The 18,681-nt window shown below is 37.5% G+C and overlaps 4 protein-coding genes across 17 annotated transcripts; 1 reads left to right on the top strand and 3 right to left on the bottom strand.

The window, feature by feature from the left end:
• Nucleotides 1–481: 481 nt before the first annotated feature.
• Nucleotides 482–4,763, bottom strand: LOC140812685 (uncharacterized). Of its 3 annotated transcripts, none has more exons than XM_073171032.1 (9): nucleotides 4,477–4,763; nucleotides 4,003–4,071; nucleotides 3,826–3,915; nucleotides 3,124–3,166; nucleotides 2,702–2,808; nucleotides 2,112–2,207; nucleotides 1,023–1,213; nucleotides 852–921; nucleotides 482–769 (listed from the first exon to the last, which is right to left on the bottom strand). In XM_073171032.1, the coding sequence occupies exons 1-9, from the start codon at nucleotides 4,639–4,641 to the stop codon at nucleotides 752–754; spliced, it is 849 nt and encodes a 282-aa protein (XP_073027133.1). In that variant the 5' UTR covers nucleotides 4,642–4,763; the 3' UTR covers nucleotides 482–751. The 3 variants fall into 3 exon arrangements, with proteins under 3 accessions (XP_073027133.1, XP_073027132.1, XP_073027134.1); XM_073171031.1 differs by having other exon boundaries at nucleotides 4,003–4,074; nucleotides 4,477–4,760; XM_073171033.1 differs by having other exon boundaries at nucleotides 482–765; nucleotides 4,003–4,074; nucleotides 4,477–4,753.
• Nucleotides 4,764–6,260: 1,497 nt separating this feature from the next.
• Nucleotides 6,261–9,035, bottom strand: LOC140812611 (uncharacterized). Its single transcript, XM_073170922.1, has 7 exons — nucleotides 8,706–9,035; nucleotides 8,551–8,617; nucleotides 8,392–8,438; nucleotides 7,745–7,832; nucleotides 7,514–7,647; nucleotides 7,047–7,145; nucleotides 6,261–6,525 (listed from the first exon to the last, which is right to left on the bottom strand). Exons 1-7 carry the CDS (start codon nucleotides 8,925–8,927, stop codon nucleotides 6,451–6,453), a joined length of 732 nt encoding a protein of 243 aa, XP_073027023.1. The 5' UTR covers nucleotides 8,928–9,035; the 3' UTR covers nucleotides 6,261–6,450.
• A 565-nt stretch (nucleotides 9,036–9,600) lies between these two features.
• LOC140812176 (cytochrome b561 and DOMON domain-containing protein At3g25290-like) lies at nucleotides 9,601–11,211 on the bottom strand. The gene is made up of 3 exons (XM_073170389.1): nucleotides 10,539–11,211; nucleotides 10,194–10,448; nucleotides 9,601–10,107 (listed from the first exon to the last, which is right to left on the bottom strand). Exons 1-3 carry the CDS (start codon nucleotides 11,172–11,174, stop codon nucleotides 9,784–9,786), a joined length of 1,215 nt encoding a protein of 404 aa, XP_073026490.1. The 5' UTR covers nucleotides 11,175–11,211; the 3' UTR covers nucleotides 9,601–9,783.
• A 1,054-nt stretch (nucleotides 11,212–12,265) lies between these two features.
• LOC140811687 (uncharacterized) lies at nucleotides 12,266–17,145 on the top strand. Of its 12 annotated transcripts, none has more exons than XM_073169732.1 (5): nucleotides 12,411–12,642; nucleotides 13,013–13,127; nucleotides 13,258–13,424; nucleotides 13,916–14,722; nucleotides 15,107–17,145. In XM_073169732.1, the coding sequence occupies exons 3-5, from the start codon at nucleotides 13,365–13,367 to the stop codon at nucleotides 16,712–16,714; spliced, it is 2,475 nt and encodes an 824-aa protein (XP_073025833.1). In that variant the 5' UTR covers nucleotides 12,411–12,642; nucleotides 13,013–13,127; nucleotides 13,258–13,364; the 3' UTR covers nucleotides 16,715–17,145. The 12 variants fall into 12 exon arrangements, with proteins under 12 accessions (XP_073025829.1, XP_073025833.1, XP_073025831.1 ...); XM_073169734.1 differs by having other exon boundaries at nucleotides 12,416–12,642; nucleotides 13,018–13,127; XM_073169735.1 differs by having other exon boundaries at nucleotides 12,503–12,642; nucleotides 13,093–13,127.
• Nucleotides 17,146–18,681: the final 1,536 nt, after the last annotated feature.

Genomic DNA, 18,681 nt, shown 5'->3' with positions numbered 1-18,681 from the left:
AGTTCTCTTTCCAGGAAATATAATTTCCTTACAATAAAAAAAAAAAAAAGATTCCTGATGCAACTATTATTATAATTAAATACAGTTTGTGGCGATTTACTCGTAAAAGTAATAACTTGATCCTGTCTTGAGAGAAATCTAAATAACAATAAAAATTATCATAATCTATACTTACATGATAATTATTTCAATTTTTTTTATATGATATGATCCCGTTATTTGAATTTAAAACCACAAGAAAGCAAATAATACGTAGAGCATCAATCAAAATATCCTAGCCAAGGGCATAAACTTTTAATTTGTGACGTTCCTCTATTCACACAACGTGGTTGTTATAAACAAAATTTGGGGAAAAAAAACCATATTTGAAAAGATTGAAGACACACCTGTCATTTGAAAATGAGACTGTTTGTATCTATTTTTTGAGAACATAATACAAAACTTTTTCATATAAAATAGATCGCACCCACCAAACAAAAAATAAGAGAAAAGAAACAAGATAACCATTGTCTATAAATGCGGTAGGAGAAAAGACATGCCTACATCGTTCCACTCCAAAAGTACCAGTTTTCAGGTTCCTTTCTTTGCAAAAATCACATATATACTTTCAACAAAAAATAGGTACCCTATGAAGGCTAGGATCTGCATATGGTTTCGATTTTAATTGACCATCATATGCTCGAATCCAGTTCCTGGTTGCATTGGAGCCCGAGCAGCTTGAACATTGTAAATCAACTGTTGTAACCACCTTCTAGGTAGTTGGATCTTCCTGAAGACCGTAGCATTAAGAAAATTCACAATGCCCACATATACGAATTTTATTCATTCTAATGATTCAAGTTGCTACTTACACGAAGGCAGCTATTAAATGTCGCGTCTCTAAGAAAATCAGGTAGGCAGCTTCGCAGTGCTTCACAAGCTCTGCATACAACGAGGTGATCAATTACACCAATAAAGCAAACAAATATGAATGGGGAAAGATGAGAACATTCTCAGATCAATATTCCTGATTTGTGGACCACCTCAGATTTTCTGACAACCGAAGATAGCATCTGATTATGTGCTTCAACAGCCGAGGAGAAGGTTGTTCAGCTTGCACGGTAACCATGTTTCCGAGTACTCTACCTACAGCATAAAACCGCTCGGCTGTCGTGCATATGTACTCTAAGCCAATATCATCAAGTAAAATCTTCTGCACAATGAATGTTGCTACCTGCCGATGATAATCCATGCTCAGATAAACTCAACTGACCATCAATAAGATGCTTAAACCCACAAGCAAAATGTAAGTGCTAAATGGGGAATCATAATCATTTGTAACTGCTAAATGGGGAATCATAATCATTTGTTTTTAGAGGTAGGAAGCAAATAAAAGAAATCCCGGTTTCAATGTTACTGCTGGGTATATCTCATTAATATTTAATAGCAATGGCTACCAGCACCTATTGATGAAAAGGGATGTATAATTGAAGAAAACATGCATCAAAGATTCAAAGCAAATACCGTTCACAACTTCTAATGCATCAGTTGCCATACGCAATGGATGACCGTAAAGCCAAAAATAATATGCATATAGAACCATTTTTGGAAAAATTATCTCTTCAATAATTCATGGTGCAAGGCTCCAACAAAATATTAATAGACGACTAAAACGCTGTGTTGGAAGAGCTCAAACAATTCTTTGCACATCATCATAAAATTTTACATAAAACGGCTGGAGGTGGTGGTAGGGCGATCAATGACCGCCTGCTCACCCGTCAGATAACCTCAGACCACCTATAGAGACCGCCTTAGACAGAGGCGGGCAGTCGAGAGCTGCCTATCGCCTAGGAGGACGTCTCAACCGTCATTTAGAACACTGATATTTTCCGAGGTCAGGACTTTAGCTTCGTATCAGCATTTAATGTCTCGAGTACAGTGTAAAAGCAACGTATACGTCAGTTTAAAAAGAAAATTTTTTCACCATCAGTATCAAACCTGAAGAAACATCTTCTTAAGATGGTCCCACATGCCATCTTTTTCTAGCTAACAGATAAACTATGTTAACGAAACTTATAAAGCATAATAGCATTAAGGAGAGTTTCATAGAGAATGAATAGATGAAACTCAACTGTTTTTGACAATTCACTCCCCATCTCCATTGTGCGCAGGCATAGGGGAATGATCTCAGTAGAGAGAAGGAAACTGATAACTTCAGTGTCATCAACCTTGAAAAACACGAGCAACAATTTATTGTTAGAAGCAAAATAACGAAAAAGGAAAAATTTCATATACCAGGAACAAATGTCACAAACTTGCTCGTGAATAAACCACACATGTATGACCTATAGATGACAAAAGATGAAATTAAATCCTTAAATGCATCCAATTATTATCATGAGTTATTGACGGCCAAGAATGATGAATACGGATATAAAAAATCAAAAGTTAGAACCAAAGATATAGAAAAAAGTTAGTCTCTGTATGCAGCTTTTGCAACTTATCATTGACTTGTTACTGAATTATCTTCTCACAGATCCAAAAGGTAGATAAGTTGGCAATGGAATAAAATAACTACCAGCAACTAAAACTGGGAACAAAATGTACTGTGTTTAACACCAGAAATGAATGCACACAAACAGGTCACAGGGAATGGGTGCAAAAGAGTGATTCTCTTTATTAAGCATGGAATTGGAAGATTAACTATGTAATTAAGAACTACCTTCACTAAAGCACCAATGACGCCGAGACTGGTTAGCCTCAAGTACTCGAAGGGCCTTGATTTGCTGGTTGTGTTGAGAAAAGGGTACAAGTAAAGAGGAATATGAGCTGCAACATTAAAACATCAGATGACAAACAATCCCCAACATTTTTGAGGTTGCCAGACAACAACTGTGGCTCCATCCTTGTTCACCTTTATAACATAACGGAAAAGTTACTGTTCAAGAGACTAACAAACGCCACAGAAAATTTATATAGAATAAATCAATTCCATACACAGTTTGAGTAGCAGTCGTGACAGAACAAAAAACCATGCCATGTAACAGGTAAAAAAGAACATGACAATATACAAAAGAAAGAAACCTGCCATGGAAAGATTCTGCAGATACAAATAAATTTTTTTATACAACCAACTAAATTTACCATTAAGGAACAGCATTCTGGTGTCCGGATGCGAGGCCACACACTGCAAAAAATAGAAACCAATACCACTATTTCAGGGTTAGAAGAGATTTTAGAATAATCTTAAAAGCCTAAATACAGTTGCCGCATCTACTGCAGAAGTAACGAAAGTAATTCAAATGACATTGAAGGCGCACAAATATAAAATAGGTAGTTGCCTTTTGTTGTATCCTCGGCATGGGAATGTGGTTAAAAAGTGAAAAGCTGCATCATAAGAGAGAAAAATCCAAAGCCAAAAGAACGAAGAAATAAGACAAAGATGCAAAAATTAGATAGATATATATACAAGCTTCCTGCCAGAACAGTGAACAGAGAACAATTAGGATAATGCTCCACCAACGAACTTTTTTGTTTATAGGATTAGACAAACATCGGTTCACATTCCGGCCATGTGAAGAGAATTACGATCTTAACCATTCTAACACCTAAAATAGTCCTATTTGGAGCCATACATTTGCCGGTGACCAAAAACTTGAGTGACCTAAACATGAAACAGGAGCAGAATAAAAGCATATACATAAATCAAAGCTAATTGCATAGGCACAACATAGCTTGCATCTAGGCCATAAGAAAACAGAACCCAAAATAAAATCAAATGAGTATCCCTTGAAAAGAGAATATAAGAAAATTGCCTGAAATTTTGAAAACAAAAAACTACTAGACCTGAAGGAGAGCGAGTGCATTGCAAACTCTGTTTGATTGTGCCGGAGTTAAGTTTGGTGGTGATAAAACAGGATAAATGGAGACTATCTCCTGCGCGTCAAACAAAAGCAGCATTCATATCAATTAAGCATAGACGCAACATCAGAATCCTCAAATACAAGGCATACGGTTGCAAACCTGCAAAAGAGCAGCAACTGTACCGAAGGAATTCCACAACAATGGAGCCAAATCTTGGAACAGTTCCCTCTTCTAATGGAAAAATAATAAAAAGTGTGTAAGGCAGCCATAAAGTAGTGAGCAGATAAAAGCAGGCAAGATGACCACAATTCCGTCTTAGGACTCTAAAAAATCTGCGTGCGGATGGAGATTATGCCCATCTGGAACAAAAATGAGATACTAAACTATATATATCTCTAATAGTGCCTGATTGTATGCAAATGCAGAAGAAATTTTCTCGTCGTTTTCTATTTCAGAGAAAACCAAAAAATTACTAATATCTGCAAATGGGCCCATTTTCAATCAATGCATCTAGATTAAAACAGAACCACGTAATTATCGAAACGTGAAGATGAATAAGAAAGCGTACAACACAAATTGAACACTCAACGAATTGCGTACGAACATAAATAATTTGTACAGATAAATATAAACCTTGGAGAGTTCGTGGAGTGCGTTTTCCCGAAGATCGGGATTGCAAAGATCGAGAACCAGCTGTTCAGCCGATTGCATCCTCCGGTCCTTGTAGGCCGCGGAAGAGCTGCTGCCAGCTTCGAAGGGGGTGGCCTTCAAGTTTAACGACGGTGCAAGGCTCACCATTCTTCTCTCTGAATGATTTCTGTTTCAGGACTCGGATTTGTGAGAAGGGTAAAATCAGAGGAAGCGTCGGAAACACGTGCCTCTCATGCGTGGTTCCGCCGACACTTGTCGCAGTCGTGCAAAAAATCAAGGGCTATTGAAACAAAATAAGCCCAATAGGCCCGACAATTCTACCAGTAAGTTCTTATGCGGGAGTGAAGGCGGGCCTTCCATGACTAGCCATGCGGTGCGGGCCTAGACGGATCCACCAACGGCGGGCCGAGTTGGCCATGGGTGGGAATTTTTTTTTAAATAAATAATAATATATATCTATACTATCTATACTATATATTAAGATGAGCACATGATAGTATACTCCTAGGAGGACACCAAATTTTTTTCCAATTTACCCTTACATGATATTAATATCATACTTTTGTTTTGTTATTTTTTTCAAAATTTCAACACACACTTTTATTTATTTTTAATTTCAACAATTTAAAATATCAATTTAGTCACCCCATTATTATCAAATTACACTTTAGTCCATTGATAATGATTAAAAAAATTGTAACACAAATGCGTGTGCATAGTCACTAGTTATATTATATATACTAACGTGTAGGAAGTTCACTATGGTTTTGCGGGTTTTTTTTTAAAAAATTTAAACCGAATTATACATGCGCTGGGTTAATATTTTTTAAAAAATATCACAGTTATGAGCGATTCATTAAGGGTACGGTTGGTTTTCGATTTTTTTCAAATGAAAATTTAGAAAATGTATTCTATTTATTTGAAGACACCAACAATATAATGTCTTCAAATATAAAATATAGTTCAAATCATATAAAAATAAAACTAAATAAAATAATAATCAATATTCAAAACTAAGTTAATCATTTAACAATACAATACACTAACAATAAAGATGAGATTACACAATTTTACTTTTTTTTTTACTTTCAAACTTGAAACAAAATATTGTGGTAAAAGAAATAAATAATCTAATAAAAGACTAATATAATGAATAATTAAAAAGAAGATAAGTTTTTCTTTGTAAGATTAATAATTTTGAAGAGATTTGAGATATAATGAATTACGACTTCTTTAATTGCATATGTTGTTTACAAATTATATAATTTTATGTCAAATATTATGGCATACAGTTTAGGCGATGCGGTTCAGTGCAGTTTTTGACAAAAAACAAAAAACAAAACTAAACCGTGTATACGGTGCGGTTTATGATTACTATTTTTAATCACATTTTTTATAAAATATTAGGATAAAAAGTATGCTTTAATCTGTTTCGGGCTGTTCAGACGATTAATAAAAAAAATTTGATCACCTCTAATAGAAATGTCAAATCAATGATTTAGATTTTATTTAAATTTTCCTATAAATTGTAATTTATGAAACGATAAAATTCAATTGATTAATGATTTTGAATTGTCAATTAAATGGATGTTCAGAGATTAAAAAAGAGCTATATAGTTAAATGATATATTTGAGTTAAATTCATATATGAAATTATTGATAAATTTGTATATGAAGTATTGTAAATTGGTACATGAACTACTTGACAATTTGGTATATGATCAAACTAAAAAGTTAATTATATCTTTAATAAAATTGCAGTCCAATTATCATTAATAAATTCAATTAAATATTTTTAAAACAATACCTCTGGACTCTGGTGATAAATATTTATTTATTACATTTTTTTCAATATGATAAATAAATGGACATCACCCTCGTGCACGGGCTTAAGAATCATGGCTTGAAGACAATGGACATCACCCTCGTGCACATCAATTGCACGTACAACTAATGTCATTTCTTGTTTGAATAATCCCGTGGTCCAAATATTATCGATCCAATTCTCACATTAGTGCTGCCCATCTCAATCTGCAGGCAAAAACCAGTATTCCAGAAGCAACTCAGTCAATGATCTCAACTCAAGGCATTAAATGAGTAAACTATCAACATACAACTTCAGAAAACCAGCAAGTTGCAAATGAAATGGTATTACCATGATCCCGAGACTCTGAGTTCCATTAAATCCGAGCAGGAGGTGTGTTTGGTCCGGTCAATTATATTCACAGATGGCGAAGGTTTAAGAATATGGATAAAGTTTGCCATTTTTATCGTATATACGGTTAGATAGGTCTAGCTATCCTTTGCAACTACATATGTGGCTCGGTAATTAAAACACGACACTTTGATAAATGTATAATTTAAAATATTCGAGTGCTACTCTTGGTATCAATCATAGTAGGTAATTAAAACATGACACTTCGGTAATGGTATAATTTAAAATATTCGAGTGCCACTCTTGGTATCATTATAATTTTAGGCACAACAACAACAGCATGGCACTATAGATATAGTAAGGCACGTGATCAAATTGACTAGATTTCCAGGCCTACCGCTTGTTCAAAGTCACCAGACATGCCCATAGACAATTCACATTGAGATTCTGAAATTCCCAGTGCCTCACACACTTCAGCTCTGCAGTTCAATAAAGTCTGGCATGCAAAGAGCTATTCTTATGTCATGTTTTGAATAATCAAAAAGAAAAGTGGCATAAAGATATAATGAATAAAACGTTTCCAGCGCGACACGTTCGGGACTGATGTTAGTCATGAAACGGGTCAGAATTAATAAGCAAGGATACCAATAAAATGTAGGATAAAGGCAATAATTATTCTGGAGACCAGAAGCTTTAACGACTAAAATTAGATATAAAATATTATAGAAGTGTTGCATGCAGAAGACCCTAATGTTCATGTAGGAAAAGTTCATTCACGCAAATTGATATTTATGCAAGTTCGTAGAGAAATAATGCTAACATTCTGCCACGTGCTTGTTCGTATAAAAAAACAAGGGATACCACCTGGAAGTTCAAGGGAGTTGACGTGTAGTCAGGCATCCCTATAGTCATCAATCCTGAAAACTCAAGATTTGGGCAACCTAGCTTGACATGCTTCACAAGATCCACACAATTTGATGGATCTACACCAGATTTTGCTGCAAACTCAAAACAACAGCTCATTGTCTAATATGTCTCTAAAGACCGGCTAATTTCTTCCAGATACTATGTAAAGAGTCCCATTTCATTACTCACAAGTTTCTCCACTGGTGTTCACTTGAACCAAAACCTTCAAAGGCTGCCTTCTAATGCCCGAGACTACACGATCAAGATTATTGGCAATCTAAAAAGCAAATGAAATCAACTCCTTCATTGTGTTGACTAAACCTCGAGGCTTTAGAGCAGAAAGTTTATTATGATTTATGAGCATGAATCTTTGCAGGCCAGATTCATTTAGTGTCATATACAGAAGATCAGAGACAGAGCATGAAATAAATAAAGTCAGGTATCAGATAGAACAACTTCCAGTCTCAGCAGTATCATTGCCTCGACTAGAGAAATTAGAATGAAGCTTCTGAAAAAAAAAAAAAAATCGCATTACCTATGGCAACAAATGAGCTAAAGACACTTCTGTCCATATACTGTTCTATAAATTGACCAAAAGGACTATTATTTTTCAACAAACATGCAAGCAATTCAGGCACTATCTCCTCGTACTCAACTGTTCTCCCCGTGACTTGTCCTAGATCACGATAGGGAATTTTGTTCAGGTTACTCTTGGTTTAATTTGCTTATAGGTGAAGCTTAAGTTTTGATAAAGGTTCAACCAAATCTGTGGAGGAGGAAAAATCTTTCGAACCAAAATGCTGGGCCTGGAAGGTACATATTTTAAGTGTTTTTACCTTGTCATTATCAACACCTTCCACCATGGAAAGATTCGGAACCGCAGCTGCGCATTATAGAGACAAGAACTAACAATAAATTATATTTCATATTCCATAAGTTATTTCCAATTCCATACTAAAAGTGCAAAAACTTTGGAGCAATATTGTTTTTCTCACTCAGCAGCGGCTTCACTTTATTACTCTGCAAATGCCCGATAAAATGCCACTCAATGTCGTCCGGAAGCTGCAGAAATATCCAAAAACAAAGCAAAAAGTTGTACAATTAAACAGAACCCAGATATCCAATTGCAATTTCAGGAACTCTAGAAGACCTGAGGGGCTTTATCGATTAGTTCTTGGGCGTAATTTTCACCAAAACAGCGGTGCCCGGCGTCATAGATTTGTTGGATGAGGGAAACAGGTTTGGTCTTGCTGACAGCCACCACCCTTACATCATCTGCGCGACGGCCGCAGCTCTCCGCCGACCGACGGACCCGATGGAGTACCGCCCGTAGCGCCGTCACGGCTGCACCCTCCACCGCAGGTGCTGCCATTCTTCCAATGCTTTCTCTTCCTAATCGGAAACAAAACTACGGTTTGGCGCTCGGTTTGCTCTTCATCAGGCGGCTGAAGTCCGAAGAACATGAGCCTCAGAATAATACGAGGTTATAAATAAAAGCCGTAAAACTGGAAAAATACTTCTTCGTCGACAATAACAAAATTATATATATTAATTATTTTTGTTTGAAATATATTTTAAATTATTAATTACTAAAACATATGAAATTCTATTTTTTTTATGAAAAATAATATTTTTAAAAAGTAATATATTTTCATGAATGACCCAAATAAAATATCTGTCTCACAAAATACGACCCATAAGACCGTCTCACACAATTTATTGCCTTTAATGTTATATTTGAAGTGACAAGATCACAATTTCAATTTGACAATAACAATAATTCTTACTATTGAATAAAAATCGAATCTTTTTATATTTAACGATTTAAATACTCAATTTATCACGTTGATATAATTAATAGGAATAATGATTTCTATCTTTGTGTATATCTAACTTTCAATTTCGAGTTTACTGCATTAAGTTTTCAAGTTTGATTTTAGTATATAAAATTTTAATTTTCGGTTGTTTTGATCTAATTGTTGACGTGATATCTGACAAGTTAGTAATTTTTTATGTCACCAAAATATCCGAAAACTAAAAATTAATATACAAACCTTTAACATTGGACCAAAACCCAAAATTTTAAATCAATAGACCAAATAAAACTATTTTCCATAATAAACACTGGCAAGAGAAAAATGAACGCTTTAAAAAAATTACTTTGATGCACACGATAAGATCCATCAACAGAATGTCACTGCCTCCAATAGCAGTTGATGCGGGTGGAACTATCTGTCTCCAGCACTAGGTGCAGTAGCGGCTACGACTGCTGCGGAAATCTGATCTTTTGAACCAATTTTTCTCTCTTTAGCTTTCACTAGACAAAATTTTATCCACGTATAAACTTCAAATATCAGGGCCACACCGCCCAGTGCTGCAAGCAATCCAACATAACACCATTTCCAGCCGTTGCCCTCCCCAAAAATCCTGATCCCATAAAATATATTCACAGACACCACCGCCAGCAAAGAGTATCCCAAGAAGTGGTGATACATGTTCCAGTAATTCCGGTATTCGTCTGTAACCTTCGGCTTTAATTTCAACGAGAACATCTACACATAGAAGGATTGATTGCTTGTGCATCAGTAATTTGTTAGACGAATTTAGAAATCGAATCGGTTAAATCAAATGTATTTACTTGCATGGTCGCGAAAGTGAATATGATTATGGCTATGTTCCGATGTGTTTGGAAAATATAGTATTTGGAGTTGTTCCCCAGCCAGAGTCCGATTCCCCAGCCGATTACGCCTAGGCTGTATCCCGTGATCTGGCAACCGACGTGTGCCACGAACCACAAGCTCCATTGTCTAGGAAAATTTCTGAAGTACCTCGCAGCTATCACACCAATGGGTATAAATGCTCCCCATCCCACAATGTTTATTATCCCATGAGCCTTCATTAATCAAAACGGTTAATTCAAACACGAATTCTGGGACTGGGACTAGAATCATGATGTGAAAAGAATGTGAAAACTTGCGCTTACAGTTCTCAGCTGGCGGCGGCGATGAGCCGTGTAACCAATCACTTTGTTAGAAACCAAATCGATAACCTCAGCAGTGTCAAAATTCTGGATGGACGTAGGATGCATAAGCGGCCCACTTTCAGTTGCGTGCTCCCCGACTTGCCAGACAACGTTAGCCCTCGAACTATTGTATTCTTTAGGCAGGAAAATCGTGGCCAATATCACATAATATCCCATATGGACCTTATGAACGAAGCTAAAGTTGTGCACGTCGAGCCCTATATCTTCAGATGGCAGAAGCTGACAGCCATTTCTGGTGGCCCCCGTGATGTTGTACTTATGCCATTCCAACGTGCCATTCTGCCGCTTGATGCCGATCAACGCCCGAGTCCCGACCATGTGCGGCCCCTGCGGATTCAGCCCCCACGCCAGCCACCCTGTCTCGCCGTGCAGCCTCCCCCCAAATGCGATGTCTAACCGACGAGTCTCGTTGTCGAAATTCCACCCAAATTCGACCTTTAAGGTTTTTAAGTTGCAAAACTTTTTAGTGACATTAATTTGACTAACTTCTGTTAGGAACTCATCGGTACATATATGTGCGGATGCGAAGAGAGGGAACACAAATGCCAAAACAAGGACACGAGCTAAAAATGTCATGTTCTAAGGTTTGTGGTATGTGGGATGGGATATCTTGTCTTAAATGTGTGCTAGATATATACAGTTACTTTGATGTGTGATTTAGCTTTATTCTCTCAAAAGTGGTCATTAAAGAGTTAAGCTCAAGTTGTGGATATGTTCTGTCTTCTTTCTTACTCACTGTTATTTAGTATGTCCTTTTGGCATCTCAAGAAAAAGTGAAGCCCTTCCTTCCTAGAAGAACCTCGACTTTGTATGATTGATATTGATATAATAATTTGTTCTATGTATTATATTTTCAATCATCACATTCTTTGTTCAATTCATATAATATGCATATAAATACAAAATTTAAACCCTCTTGATATATGATTGAAAAATAAAAGAACAACAAATTCAATAGTTGTTTAACAAAATTGGCAATATATATATATATATATATATATATATATATATATATATTTATATATATATTATATATATAGAGAAAAATAAATATTATTTAAAGGAACAAGTGCACCATCAAGCAATGAATCGGATCTGCTTTTGAGATTGAAATAGTACAATAGCCTTCGAGTGAAGCACGTTGCAGCCCCCAAGAAACACATGTTGGACAAAACCAGTATGGACGAAGAATAATTAATATTGTTAAATGAATATAAAGGACATGAAAAATATTTCACCTGTGTTCGAAATTATGGAATTCAAACCAAAATATAAGATGTTTGAATTTTTTTCGTGTCAAATTATTTTACTCGATAATTTATGAGCTACTCACGAATTATTTAAGCTTCTTCTGAGCTTTTTTTCGAATAGCTCTCGGACATGTTCAAATATTTAGAACCAAACTCGAAATCGAACCTTGATTTGAAATGAATTGAAGTAAAAAATATTAAAAACATATAATTTCAAATCGATCTCGAGCTCAAATATATATAATTTTTTTCAAATTCGACCCGTTTTGGTTTGCGGAGAAGTTGGATCCAAGATTTCATTTTGGCTATCCAGTGGCAGTAGGCTCTCTTAATGGGTCTTTCTAAGTCAAATAACTCGTTGGCCCATGATTGGCCCAATAATTGTCAGACCACAAACCCCGGTTTTATCGTGGTTAGTTGCCAAACGACTCCATGTTTTCCCCATTTTTTCTTCCTAGGGTTCATTAGTTTTCTACAACAAATTAATAATCAATCAATACAGCACGATCGATTGGAAAATCTGCAAGCAGATATGGATTTACAGGTGGTCGGACGCCACGCTCTGCTGTTCGACGATGATGCGACTGCGGATTTCGTTAACTCCAGTCGGGCCCTTGTCGAGTGGTACTCCCTCCAAATTGACAGATACGACGTCCGGCACCTCCTCTCCGCACCGCCTCCGCCTCGTCGCCGCAATCGAAATTCCGAACATATAGTCCCCGAGGACACGGCTCTTGAATCTCAACTTGATCACGAGCGATATCTCGACCTTCCTTCTCATTCCGATCAACCTGGTATACAATTGTTTTCTTCTTGCCTTTACCATACTTCTTTTCTTAGTCTTTGATTTACATTTCTTTGGATCACTGTTTATTATTTCGACTTATTATTAATTTTGTTTTTACTTTTTTGGGGGGATCACAATGAATATCAGTCAATACGTAAAAATGAACGGCATGGGCCTGACCAGATGTAAATATATATCTCTAATTACGGTTTCAGAAATAAAGCTAGAGGCTCCTTGCTGAATTGTTTTCGGAAAAATATATGAGTTTAGTTACATAGTCTCTCCTAAAAAAATGACAAAAATGCTGGAGATTTGTTCTATGGAGATTCGTGTTACGGCTGTTGCCAAAAATATATCGCTAAAGTGTCCTTAAACAGGATAGGACGAACAAGGGTGTTATAGCTATCTAGTTTGTGCTGGTACCATACTTCTTTGCTTTATGCTTCCAAATATGCAGGAAGGCTCTAACTGACTTTCTGCTTCCAGTTACAAGTAAGTCTTCTTATTGTCTTTCCTTGTGTTATTCATGTGTAGTTATATTGCTTCAATGTATCCTTGTTTTGCTTAGTATTGGTTTAACAGGATATTTAAATATCATTTTATTGGTTTGTCTTGTTTCCAGAGGTAGAGGAGTGTGAAAAGTCATCAAATGGCGGAGGCTATTATGCTGTTGGCTACTCTTATGGGGAGAACGATTATTCTGCTGGTCCAAAGAAAGCTGATACTGAGATGGATTTCTCTGGATTTATCCCCCCATTTGCCATTCCACCGATCCTTCTCCAATCCTTGGTAAGCACGCATACTTGAATCACTAGATTTTGTACCTTTACAAATGAGATTAATATTTTGTTACTAGGTCAAAATTCAAATCATCCAGTATGGTCAACTGTAATTGCATAAGATGCATTTGTTATCTAAGGTTCGCAGTGTCAAGTTTTCAGATGCTTGGAGCAAGGATGATCTACCTGTGATCTTAGTTTGCCGAACACAGGCACCTTGTTTCCTTTTCATGTCATGACAAAGGGCCTTGCAGGTGGGATTAGAAAAGTCGTAATTTTCTTTGAGGACTATCAGTTTACTACTTGACAGGACATATATTCCCTAATATCATTCTTTCTTCTTTGGTTGTTTTGTGATTTTTTACATTAGTAATATCATTGAATTGGCTTTTTGGTACGTGATTTCTCAATTTTGGCAGGTTTTTGGGTTTCAGATTTCATGTATTTGTCATTTATCATTATAATTGACTTTTCTCTTGCACTGTTGCCTCTTTTTTTCAGCCTCCAACAGAGAAGGTGCATCAGATAATAGCAAGAACTGCAATGTTTGCCAGCAAACATGGTGGCCAGTCAGAGATTATCCTGCGGGTGAAGCAGGGGGATAATCCAACATTTGGTTTCTTGATGCCTGACCATCATCTTCATTCTTACTTCAGATTTCTCGTTGAACACCCAGAGCTTTTGAATTCTGAACATAATGAAAAATCTCAAGGCGAGATGAAAGATGTTTATGGAGAACACCATAATACGAATGGCGTTGAGGGAGCTCTGTCCTTACTTGGTTCTGCATATGGTTCTGGGGAAGAAGAGGATAGTGACTGTAATGCAAATACTGAATATGAGCTTTCCCAGGATAATAGCAATTCTGTCAATAGTCTTGTTTCTCATGGTTCAAAGAAGGTGGAATCCAATGCAGACGTAGCAAAGGATGTGTTGATATCTAGAAATACTACTCCTTCCATTAAAGAGAAGGTTTTCTCAGTGAAGAAAAATTCATCGATCTCTGCATCCAAATCTGGAAATTTAAAAGGCCCAAAGAATGACAAATCTGGTTCATTTTCTGCTACAGCAGAGAAGACCGGGAGCTCTACTTTGGGAATTCCTTCTAAAATTGAACCAATAATTTTAGAGCCTCCACCTGAATTGAAGGGCTTGATTGATAAGATTGTTGAATTTATTACTAGAAATGGGAGACAATTTGAGGCAACTCTTATTGAGCAAGACATAAAGCACGGGAGATTCCCTTTTCTTCTTCCATCGAACCAGTACAATTCTTACTATTTAAAAGTGCTTCAAACTGCTCAAGAGGTATTTTCACTTGTGCATTCTTCTTTTCAAGCTAACATCATGAAGTACGCTATGTTTCATGGGTCTGTTCCTTCTGGTTGTGTGCTCTGTGTGATCAAAACATCTTGTAATCTGCTTAAATTCATCTTTTTTGCTAGATGAGAAAGCTAATTGGTGCTGCATTATTGCACTCTTACGTAAAACTTTTGTCAGTGACATACCTAATCAACTTTTGAAAGAACATTTTGAAGCAAAGATCTGAAAATATTCAAAGGCATAACTTCTTTAAAGCTTCTATCCAATAAAAAATATTGGAGATAGTGTTTCACAAGTTCTGGTTTACAAGGTTGGCTTACTTGAACATCATTTTGTGCTCAACCAATATTTTGGTATGTTCTTTTGTAGTCAAAGACAATTGGCAAGAGTTCTTCCGGTAAGGATGGCCTAGTAGGTCGTGGAGACAGAAAAGCCTTTGTACACAAGAAAAATGAATTCTCATCAGTGGATTCCGATGTCGGTGACATTCCTCTGGAATCTGACATCAAAGAGAAGTTCAAAATGGTAATAGGCAAACCGAAGAAGGATGTGCAGGAGTCACGATGCAAGGGAACGGAGCAAGAATCTGGTGTCACTGTTGATGCTGCAGCTGCAGCTGCTATTCTTCAGGCTGCTATTAAAGGTGTCAATAAGTCAAATTTGAGGATTTCTAACGCTCCCCTGGATGCTCAGAGTGATATCAATCACAGTGAGGGTAATCGGTCTACAAGTCCAATCAGTCGTTATTCCTCCCAAACTGAAAATGCTGATTGGAATGGAAGTCATAAAGTTTCTACCCTTGCCCCCAAGACAACTTTGAAAACCTGTCTTGAAGCTTCACGTGACCAAGAGGCACAGTTGACTGAGGAGCAGAAGGTGAAAGCTGAGAGGCTGAAGAGGGCTAAAATGTTTGTGTCCATGTTGAAAACTGGAGCAGTTCCATTGAAAAATCAAGCATCACGCGAACCATCAGCAGATCCTCTGGAGTTCGGAGCCTCTAAGTCTGCCAATGAGATCAACCTTATTGGCAAAGACGGAGGAGGTATCTCTGCTCCAACTGATGCTGAAAGGACTGCCACAGTTGAAAATCTTGAGAGAATATATTTTGGCGAGGAGCATAGTGAGAGACTGGCAAGAAGAAGGTATAGAGCCAGATCTGGAGGATGTGACAATACCGATGAAGAAGAAGATGGTGATGATGGAGAAAAAAAGAGGCATAACAAGGGTTGCTCAAGATCAAAGTATAGATCAAGATCTAGAAGACATGATGAGGATGGAAATGCTGAGGAAATTGATGGGAAGCACTCCAGGAGAAGGTGTCTGTCTCATTCCTCCTATGATGAAAACAATGATGGAGCAAGAAATGAAGAGGACAGGGACCATGAGTGCTCTAAACCAAAGCATCATTCTCGCCATTCACAGAATGAGGATGATGAGCATGTAGTCACATATAAAAAGGCAAAGGATCATAAACAGTCTAGGAAGAAGCATCACTCTCATCATTCCTCCAGAAAGCGACGATGTTCATCCAAGAAACGCTCAGATGAAGAAAATGAAAGTGATAGTGATGGAAGAGACCACCAACACTCTCAGAAAAAGCACCGTTCTCAACACTCGTCAGGCCATGGTAGGGATAAGCATAGGCATCGAAATGGACATTCTTCCGGAGACAAAAAATCTCGGCACTACCTCAAGCATGATAGTTCTTCAGATGATGAGGACCATAATCATACTAGCTTGGATAAAAATGAAAAAGAAATAAACGATGAAAGAGACGAGTTGGAAGAGGGTGAGGTCTGCTTTAAAGTATCAGAGGGATCTAGTGGAATTGCAAGTGGTCATGTTAGTCGAGAAACTTCTGTCGGTGCACTGATTTCCCATGAAAGGGCCACTTCTCAACCCCCTGGAACCACTTCTGAGGTTCCAGATGATTTAAGGGCCAAAATTCGCGCAATGTTGATGGAAACTAGGTTGTGATAGTAAAACTTTAAGTCCTTGAGATTTGCCGAACTATATGAAGATCAGTGCAAAATATGGCAAAATTGGATTGTGGGAGAAGAGATGAAAAAATCTGATGCGAGTTCTCTGCTAACTTGTGAGGTGTTGTAACTATGCCATCAAATCAAGGAACTTGATATCACTTCTGCACGTGTTTGGGGTTCTTACTAAGTTGTAGATCTAGAATTGCTTATTTACACAGGATTTTATGCTCCTGCAAACCCTCTTCTGTTGCTCGTGATCCTTTTGCTCTCAGGCTTGTGTCAGTTGACTTGCATGTATTTGTTTACTTACCTTTTGAATTAAAGGATGTTTGGTTTGTAAGTTATGTGACAACTAGTTGATGACATTCAATTGCTCTGCAGTTTTTTTGTTCCGATGGTGAGTAATGTACGCGCTTGTTATTTTCATTGGATGTTTGTTTATCACTACAACGCATATTGTTTGGTTCTACGTTTCTTCCATCCCGAATTTTGTGAAATGTAGTCAAGCTGTACTTAAGCTTCTATTCTCCCGGTCTGATATGTTAACTGGATATTTAAAAGGAATTAAATCCACATCTTTTCTGTCGATTATGCGAAGTTTTTGTTTCTTCTCAATTGCACTCATTGAAGAAAGGACCGTTGAACTATTTTTACCGGGACGTTTCAAACAAATGGTCGTTCCATGAGGAATCGTATCTACAAGGTTGCCTCAGCAAGAGGGATTTATTTATTTTAACTTTTTTGAAATTTTATGGTGGTGGTGGTGATCAGAAACCTGCCCAGAGCTTGTGGCTTTCTTTAGTAGTTGAAGGCGTCGAACTGAAACCTGACCAGAAAGTAGTTAAGTCAGCTCCTTAATTTGGTAAAGAAAGAGAGGAGGCCCGCTTCAAAAGGCAAGAATAAGAAAAGCATGTGTGAAACCGGCTGCCCATTTCTTGAAAATAATACATAACAGTCATGTAGTATGAGTTATGCTCCGATTCAAAAGCCAAAAGAAAACAAAGCGGAAAAGAATCCACCCAATCCTGCTTTCATAGAAAGATTGTGGTTTCTTAGATCCCACATTAACATTGATGCGATCCTGGCGAAATGGACGAGCAGGGTCGGGTGCTCCACCGGATGAGATCAATAATTTATTAAGGAAAATGAGCAAGGTAGATGAACCCGTGAGCTATAGCTTCCACTGTGACCTGCAATAAGGAGATGAACTCATGAATGGGCGCCGGAGGGGTGTCCGGCGTGGCCACTCCGATGCTTAAGTCAGCAGGTGAAGATGATAACCAGTGTAGCTTAGATAAAAGTAAATGATACTGGTGTAAATATGTGTGATAACATATGTGTAAGGGTGAATTCTCCAGAGAGAACTAGAGAGGGGATCCCTCAAATGAGAAGTATACCTGCTTATTTATAGGAGAAAATGAGGTAGGTACCTTGATTCCAGTGCCACATACTAAGTATGGCAAGTCGGTTGTCCATACCCTAGCTTCTGATGACTTTTAGGACACTCCAAGCCCAAGTTATTCTGACAGATTAGACGACCTGTATCAATCATACTCGAGTGTGGTTCAATTCTCGAGGTGGCCCGGTTAGAATACCTCCCGGGGCTTTATATGAGAGCCCGGGCGTCTGGTTGCCCAGGGAATAGAGTCCGAGCTTGCACTTGCCCGACTTCAGAAGAATTCATCCTGCAAATTGATCCTGATTTGGGAATCCATTTGATATCCCGGGTCATTCATGACCCAGGCTCTTACAGGGGTATCATCACACATCCTTTAAATAGTCGGGCTAGAGTCATACTCGCTGTCCCGATTTAGTCATGCTTGGATTCCCAAAGAGATGATCAATCTAGTTTATAAAAGAATCGGGAGCTTCATGTCTCCCAGAGATGGGATGAGGAGTCGGAGTCTCGTGTCTCATGGACTTGAGATAATACGCCAGGAACTTTCAATAAGTAGTCGGGAT

Source organism: Primulina eburnea, chromosome 14 (genome assembly GCF_022965805.1).
Source record: "Primulina eburnea isolate SZY01 chromosome 14, ASM2296580v1, whole genome shotgun sequence".
NCBI lineage: Eukaryota > Viridiplantae > Streptophyta > Magnoliopsida > Lamiales > Gesneriaceae > Primulina > Primulina eburnea.
Note: the sequence above shows the minus strand (reverse complement) of the source record. Positions and strands in the feature narration are given on the sequence as shown.

Coding starts and splice junctions, on each gene's coding strand:
- LOC140812611 (XM_073170922.1), bottom strand. CDS start 8,927: ATGGCAGCACCTGCGGTGGAGGGTGCAGCCGTGACGGCGCTACGGGCG. Junction 8,439..8,550: donor TAAAGTGAAGCCGCTGCTGA/GTGAGAAAAACA, acceptor TATAATGCGCAG/CTGCGGTTCCGAATCTTTCC. Junction 7,648..7,744: donor GAACACCAGTGGAGAAACTT/GTGAGTAATGAA, acceptor TTGAGTTTGCAG/CAAAATCTGGTGTAGATCCA.
- LOC140811687 (XM_073169728.1), top strand. CDS start 12,381: ATGGATTTACAGGTGGTCGGACGCCACGCTCTGCTGTTCGACGATGAT. Junction 13,425..13,915: donor CGATCCTTCTCCAATCCTTG/GTAAGCACGCAT, acceptor TCTTTTTTTCAG/CCTCCAACAGAGAAGGTGCA. Junction 14,723..15,106: donor TGCTTCAAACTGCTCAAGAG/GTATTTTCACTT, acceptor GTTCTTTTGTAG/TCAAAGACAATTGGCAAGAG.
- LOC140812685 (XM_073171033.1), bottom strand. CDS start 4,641: ATGGTGAGCCTTGCACCGTCGTTAAACTTGAAGGCCACCCCCTTCGAA. Junction 2,208..2,701: donor TCATTGGTGCTTTAGTGAAG/GTAGTTCTTAAT, acceptor GTGTTTTTCAAG/GTTGATGACACTGAAGTTAT. Junction 922..1,022: donor CGGTTGTCAGAAAATCTGAG/GTGGTCCACAAA, acceptor CGTTGTATGCAG/AGCTTGTGAAGCACTGCGAA.
- LOC140812176 (XM_073170389.1), bottom strand. CDS start 11,174: ATGACATTTTTAGCTCGTGTCCTTGTTTTGGCATTTGTGTTCCCTCTC. Junction 10,449..10,538: donor GCCGCCGCCAGCTGAGAACT/GTAAGCGCAAGT, acceptor TGATTAATGAAG/GCTCATGGGATAATAAACAT. Junction 10,108..10,193: donor TCACTTTCGCGACCATGCAA/GTAAATACATTT, acceptor TTCTATGTGTAG/ATGTTCTCGTTGAAATTAAA.